This window comes from Solanum pennellii, chromosome 12, assembly GCF_001406875.1.
Source record: "Solanum pennellii chromosome 12, SPENNV200".
NCBI lineage: Eukaryota > Viridiplantae > Streptophyta > Magnoliopsida > Solanales > Solanaceae > Solanum > Solanum pennellii.
In genome coordinates this window covers 537,265-544,511 of record NC_028648.1, presented here as the reverse complement: position 1 = coordinate 544,511, position 7,247 = coordinate 537,265, and the positions used below count along the sequence as shown (strand labels likewise).

At 28.9% G+C, this 7,247-nt stretch overlaps 2 protein-coding genes across 2 annotated transcripts; one reads left to right on the top strand and one right to left on the bottom strand.

Moving 5' to 3' along the window:
• Positions 1 to 2,902: 2,902 nt before the first annotated feature.
• On the top strand, positions 2,903 to 5,295 carry LOC107006697 (peroxidase 27-like). Its single transcript, XM_015205214.1, has 4 exons — positions 2,903 to 3,170; positions 3,402 to 3,590; positions 3,836 to 4,001; positions 4,684 to 5,295. Exons 1-4 carry the CDS (start codon positions 2,958 to 2,960, stop codon positions 5,088 to 5,090), a joined length of 975 nt encoding a protein of 324 aa, XP_015060700.1. The 5' UTR covers positions 2,903 to 2,957; the 3' UTR covers positions 5,091 to 5,295.
• A 242-nt stretch (positions 5,296 to 5,537) lies between these two features.
• LOC107006667 (peroxidase 27-like) lies at positions 5,538 to 6,958 on the bottom strand. The gene is made up of 4 exons (XM_015205183.2): positions 6,723 to 6,958; positions 6,393 to 6,581; positions 6,131 to 6,296; positions 5,538 to 6,051 (listed from the first exon to the last, which is right to left on the bottom strand). The coding sequence occupies exons 1-4, from the start codon at positions 6,927 to 6,929 to the stop codon at positions 5,645 to 5,647; spliced, it is 969 nt and encodes a 322-aa protein (XP_015060669.1). The 5' UTR covers positions 6,930 to 6,958; the 3' UTR covers positions 5,538 to 5,644.
• Between the last annotated feature and the right edge of the window lie 289 nt (positions 6,959 to 7,247).

The following is a 7,247-nucleotide window of genomic DNA, read 5'->3' as shown; positions in this document are numbered from 1 at the left end:
ATATGATACAATCGCAAGAAATTAAAATTTATCAGGATTTTCAACTTTTACCGAAGCTCTCTAATTTTGTATCAATAATTGTGTGGAGGACCGGGTGTCATTACAAAAAATTAAAATCGAATAGTTAAATATCAAGCCAAAAAATCAAATGCTCACTCCTAATTAACGATTCAAAAAATGGCTATTTGTTAAATTTTTCGAAATTGGCTAACTTGAAAAACATCTAAATAGACTGGACTTTATGTAGAAGTCAGGCCCAAAGGTTTAGTTGCTCACAGTTGAGCCCAAATTGAATACAAGTCAAGTTATATTGTTTCTCTCAAAACCTACTCGGCATCGCAAGGAGGTCTGGATCATTCTACATTCGAAAAATATGATACTAACATTTCTCGCATCACCAAAAAAATTCAATGAGAATTTTTTTTAAAACAAACGAAATTATACTCACAATCTTAACAACGAAAGTATTTTGTGATTGCATTTTTTTGGGACATATTTATATCAATAAATAAAACATCTTTGTTTAATGCTCATTATCAATAAAATAAAATCATCAATATGATATGAATAAGTACAAACAAAGGGGAGTTAGATATTACCTTATAAATTCTAATGAGATAAATTTATTGAAACCTCAAACAAATGAAGTCAGAATCGTTTGGTAAAGTGTATAAAAAAATGCTAAATAGAGTGTATTATTATTTATTAATGTTTGTATTAGTTATTCTTACATTAATTATACATAGATCATTTCTTATGCATTACTTAATTTGGTGTATTACAATTGCATGCATTGTACAAAAATATTTATTTACCAAATATCCTTCACAATTATGATGAAAAATACGTAAAAAAAAAAAATTGGCGATAATTATTGGATCTTTAACTAATTCCTAAAAATCCGTGATATTAATAATACATACCTTAATTTATAATAGAGTATAACACTAATATTTATATTAGTTATGCATATAAAAAGTAAACCAAATAAAATATAAAAATATTTATTTACCAAATATCCTTCATAATAATGATGAAAAAGAAGTAAAAAAATTTTTAGCGATAATTGGATTTTTAATTAATGCATAACTAATACTTAAAAATTCATGATATTAATAATAAAGACCTTAATTTACAATAAAATATATAACTAATATTTATATTAATTATGCATATAAAAAGCAAACCAAATAAAATATAAATATACAGAACTAATGTATACATTATTTTTCCAAACTACTTTCTAAATACTCTAACATGTTTAATTTGTTTTTCCATATCTGAATTAATTAATAGTGATATGAGAGTCCAACAGCAAGTTGGTTTTGTGAGTCGATCAATACAAATTATATATACATATAAAATGGACTCTTTTTAATTTATATATATATTACTACCAAATTCAACAAAATAATATATATTTTGTAACTATTCAGAAGAAAAGGACTTGAAAAAAAGAATTTTATTTTTCTAGTGCCGACACACATATAAAAGTGATACAAATTAATCTATAGAAACATGTCGTTATCTTTATTTATTAACTCACTTCATTTTAATTTCTTTAATTCACTCAATAAATTTTTTATCAAAATATTTTTAAATATAGCTTTTTATGTTTGATATGTTATTGTTTAGTCGTAATAATAAAAAAAAATTAAGCTTATAAAAATCAAATGAACTGAGTTACGATCTTTATATTTTAGTCCATCTTGATCTTGATCTAGCTCATTTTAGCTTAAGTAACATGTGGCTAAGTCAATAACCTGTCAACTTATTAATACGATTAATCTTTTTTCATTTCAAGAGTGACCAAAACATATCAACTTCACAACATTAGCATACATTACTAAAAATAAATATTAGTGACAAACAAATTTTATAACTGAACAACAAAATCATTTGCTAATTTTATTTGATAACAAATTAAAATTTTAACTATGCCTCTTATCAACATCAAATTGATTAAAAAAATAACCACATCTATTTCATAGAAAGCTTAGTCCTCTTATGTTTTTATTGAGGGTTGTTTGGCAGTCCATTTGCATGTATTAAAAAAAGTTACATTAAAAATTTCTTTGCATGGGTGGTGCTAACTGCCAAATATTAAAATCAATTTTAATTTAGGGTGCGCTTGGTATGAATTAAAAAATATTTTCTAATTTTTCATGTTTGATTAGTTAATATATATTGTTCTGAGTTTACTATCTCTCTCCATACATTTAACGACCTCAACCCCCATACCTTTGTCGCACTAAAAGATATTTATTGACAAATAATTTTTATAAAAGTATTAGCGGTAATTGAGTTGATGCAGTTATTACATCCTCGAGTCACTAAGGCTTTTAACAACATTTATATATATAGATCTAATGTTTGCTATAAATACCCATGTTATGTTATCGTTGGATATAATATATAAAGCGATAATTACATAACTGTCGTTAAATAATTGATGCAAAATCCTTAGTTTGTTATAGTGTGACGATCCTACCTGTTGTTCAGTGACGGAGTTAGGATTTTAATAAGGAAATTCAATATTTGAAGAACTAAACACATGAACTAATCGAAAGGGGTTCGACATTTATTATATACACATAAAAAATAATTGTAATCATATATACATAATAATATTTTCCAATAAAGGGGGTTCAGATGAACCCCTGACAGAAGGCTGGCTCCGCCCCTACTGTCGTCACCCTTGAACCCCTACTCTCCAACACATAGTGTTATGTTAGGTTATACCAGTAAGAAACTCACTTATTTTCTAGGAAAATATTTTCTACCAAATACGAACCTTAAAATTAATACCAGCTTACATAACCAAAGAAGTGACATGTCACCAAATATCTTTCCAATTTAAATAGCATACATTTGTGCCCCTAATTAATCATCACTTTAGACAAGCAAATTAAGAAAGCTTGATTGATTTCTTCATCTTTTTTCCTTTTTTTTTAAAAATGGCAACTCTAAATTTTTTTTCTATTTTCATAATTTATTTTGCAATTGTATTGGGATTTGTTAATTCACAAGGCCTTGAAGTAGGGTTCTACAAGAAAACATGTCCAAATGTTGAAAAAATTGTGAAAAAGGCTGTTGTTGACTATGTTTCTATTGCTCCTACTTTGGCTGCTCCTCTGTTGAGAATGCATTTTCATGATTGTTTTGTTAGGGTAAGCAAAAATATTTACTATACTATATGGTTTTGAATTTAATATATTGTGATAATGTCATATATTTAACATGTTATAACATATTACTCAAGTAAGTATAAAAAAGCAACAATAATCATATTCCAATTATAAACAAGTTGAATTCAGCTCTATATTTCGTACCAGTTTTTAAAGTTCTCTATATTTTCTAGAAGCCCAAGGGTTTATCTTAATTTTTATTTTTTGTGGCAGGGATGTGATGGTTCAGTGTTACTTAATTCTACTAAAAGTAATCAAGCTGAGAAAGATGCAATTGCAAACCTAAGTCTAAGAGGATTCCAAGTGATTGATGCTGCTAAATCTGCTTTAGAAAAACAGTGCCCTGGCGTTGTATCTTGTGCTGATATTTTAGCCTTAGTAGCTCGTGATGCTGTTTCACTGGTAAATAATTATTTTCTTCGTTTTAGTTTAGTTATCTGATTTTAACTTGACATAACATTTAAGAAAATATAAATGACTATTAAATCTTGTGATTTTAAATGAAAAATATGTAAAATATAAAATGCTCTTTAATTTCGTAAATTTATACTTATCGTGTGAAAAGTCCAAATTAAAGAGTTATCAAATAAAGTTTCTGCATGATTAATTTTTCTTTGAACATGTTAATTATGTTTTTTTTGGGGCAGATTAATGGACCAACATGGCAAGTACCATTGGGAAGAAGAGATGGGAGAGTTTCGATTCTTTCAGAAGCCACAACAAATTTACCAACTCCTTTTGATAATTTCACTACTCTAAAAACAAGATTTGGTTCATTAGGTCTAAGTGTAAAAGACCTAGTTGTTTTATCAGGTAAAAATTATAATTTCATTATGATAAAGGGAAACTTGCAAAAATCGTATTAGTTTCAGAGCTAATTAGTTAATTAATTAGATATACTTTAGTTTGCAATATTACTAATCTTATCAGATTTTGGTGTATTTAGATACATATATTCGGGATACATGAGTCAAAGTTAGGTGTAATTTGTTCTAGATACACTATCCAAGTGGATTCACGTGTATCTGAATACACAACAAATCTCTCTCACCTCCCTCGCCTCCCTCTCATCTCGCTCTCTACTCTCCTATCTATCGCAGATATATGCGAATAACAACAGTTACATACATATACATGTATTCGGGATACATTACTATTTCACTCGCCTCTCTCTATATTTTAGTGTATCTGATATCAAAAATATATGTACTTAGGTGTATCTTCCTCAATATATGATTGAAAAAACTCTTCATTAGTAATAAGATACGTAACTATTTGAAAGTATATAGTATAAATGCATGTTTTATAAGGTAGTTTGCTATGTTAAATTTGAACAGTTACACCACACTTCCAATAAATGAAAGGTTATAGATGCATAGTCTAGTCTCACAAAGATTGAAACTAGAATTTGCTTATAACTAAGAGATTGAACATTCTACTAACCCTATATTTTTTAGTTAATTTTTTCATCCTAACTTATTTTTCATGTATAAAGGTGGACACACGCTTGGAGTATCACATTGCTTTTCGTTTGGTAGCCGTATGTATAATTTTACTGGTAAAGGTGATATGGACCCAAACATGGACCAAAAATATATAGCCCAATTGAAGACTAAATGCAAGCCCAATGATGTAACTACCACAGTTGAAATGGACCCTGGAAGTTTCAAAACATTTGACACTGATTATTACAATTTGGTTAGCAAAAGAAGAGGCCTTTTTGTATCTGATGCAACACTTCTCACAAATAAACAAACAAAAGATTATGTTTTGGCACAATTAAGTTCGAGGGGATCAACTTTTTTTGAGGATTTTGGGGTGTCAATGGTGAACATGGGAAATATTGGAGTCCTTACTGATAAATCGGGCGAAATTAGAAAAAAATGTGCTTTTATAAACTAAAAGGAATAATTTTGTGAAGTTATTTCTCTATCGTCATTTTTTGTATCGTTTTCTTTTCCTAATCAATTCACCAAGAATGTATCTTTGTGGTGGTAAATGTACCTTTGTTGTAATTTACTAGTTTGTTAAGTTTAATTCTACTAGCATGAATGGTCAAAATGTCATATTGTACTTTATTTAAACAGAAGATATCAAGATTCCTTGATCTTGACGAGTTTATCGTAGGTATTTTTTTACAAAATCGAGCTACCTAGCAAATCAATAGAACGATCACAAACACGACTAAAAAGTGGTTATTTATGAATTTATCTCATGCTAGCTGCGCGCTCTTTTCAACCTTTTTTGAAATTAAAAGAAAAACAGAGTTTGATATATTAAAAATAAGAACAAAATGAGAATGCATGCTAGTAAAACCAAAACAATATTTTTTATTTTGTTACATGCTTATGAATCAAATAAAAACATACAATTTACACTACACAATCAGGACATGGAAAAAAGATTATTCAATTGAACATAAACAATACGAAAAATGACTAAAATCAAAGTTCCTCTTAGTTTCTGAAAGCACAATGTTTTCGAATTTCCCCTGCATTCCCAGTAAGAACTCGAATTTGTCCCATTTTCACCATCGATTCGCCAAAATCCTTGAAGAAAGTTGATCCATGTTGATTTAATTGTGATAACACATATTGTTTTGTTTGATCATTGGTAAGAAGAGCTGCATCAGACGCGAATAATCCTCTTCTTTTGGCAACCATAGTGTAATAATCAGTGTCGAAACTCTTGAAACTTCCAGGATCCATTTCAACAATTGTAGTCACATCTCCAGGTTTACATTTGATCTTCAAACGATTAATGTAGTTTTGATCCATGTTTGGATCCATATCACCTTTGCCAGTGAAATTATACAAACGACTCGAAAAGGAAAAACAATGTGACATCCCAATTGTGTGTCCTCCTATGAAAAAAAAGAGTAAGATTATCGTCCAAGGATAGTCAGTTGAACAAACAAGTATGTGAAAAAAAATGAAATTTACCTGATAGAACAACAAGGTCTTTAACATTTAGTCCCAATGCACCAAATGTAGTTTTGAGAGTAGTGAAGTTATCAAAAGGAGTTGGTAGGTTTTTTGAGGCCTCTGAGAGAATTGAGACTCTTCCATCTCTTCTACCTAATGGGACTGACCATGTTGGTCCATTTATCTGTATTACAATTAAATATGACATTTCATTTTGATCGGATTAAAAAATATATATATAACACATAAATTGAGACAGATAGATAGAGTAATTAGTTACCAGTGAAACAGCGTCACGAGCAGCTAAGGCTAAAATATCAGAGCAAGATACAATGCCAGGACACTCTTTTTCTAAAGCAGATTTAGCAGCATCTATCACTTGAAATCCTCTTAGACTTTGATTTGGAATTGCATCTTTCTCTGCTTTATTTCCTTTTGTTGAATTTAGTAGCACTGAACCATCACATCCCTATACAAAAAATGTAAAAAATAAAATAAATATATTGACGGTGTATGTACTTCATATGTTTCAATTTACGTGACATTTTTGGTTTATAAAGAGTCAATCTGACTAATCTTCGAGACTAGTGTATTAAATGGTGGTGCTTACCCTAACAAAACAATCATGAAAGTGCATTCTTAACAAAGGGGCAGCCAAAGTAGGAGCAATAGAAATGTAGTGTTTTGTTGTTTCTTTGACAATTGCTTCCACATTTGGACATGTTTTCTTGTAGAATCCTACTTCCACACCTTCACAATTATTAGTAATCAAAAAGAGTTGAAGAATGAGAAATGAAAGAAATTTTAATGTTGCCATTAATTTTTAATTTCTTTTTTCTCAACTAAATGTTTATGTTGTTATTTGCTTGAAAGGGATGATTTGAGAACATAAATTCATGGCCTTTAAATAGGAATTAAGTAGATGGTGATGCATATCAATTTTTTGATTTGCTTGAAGGGTAGATATGATATATAATTGAAAGTTGATTTTATTATTTAGTAGTTAGCACCTTCTTAACTAAGCAATTTTTAATGTTTTTGTTAACAATATAAGAATAAGATTAAGAGGAATATCGATTAGTAATGTTGAAATTAGTTATATTTGATTAGTTATGGTACGTTGTCTTTATTTTTA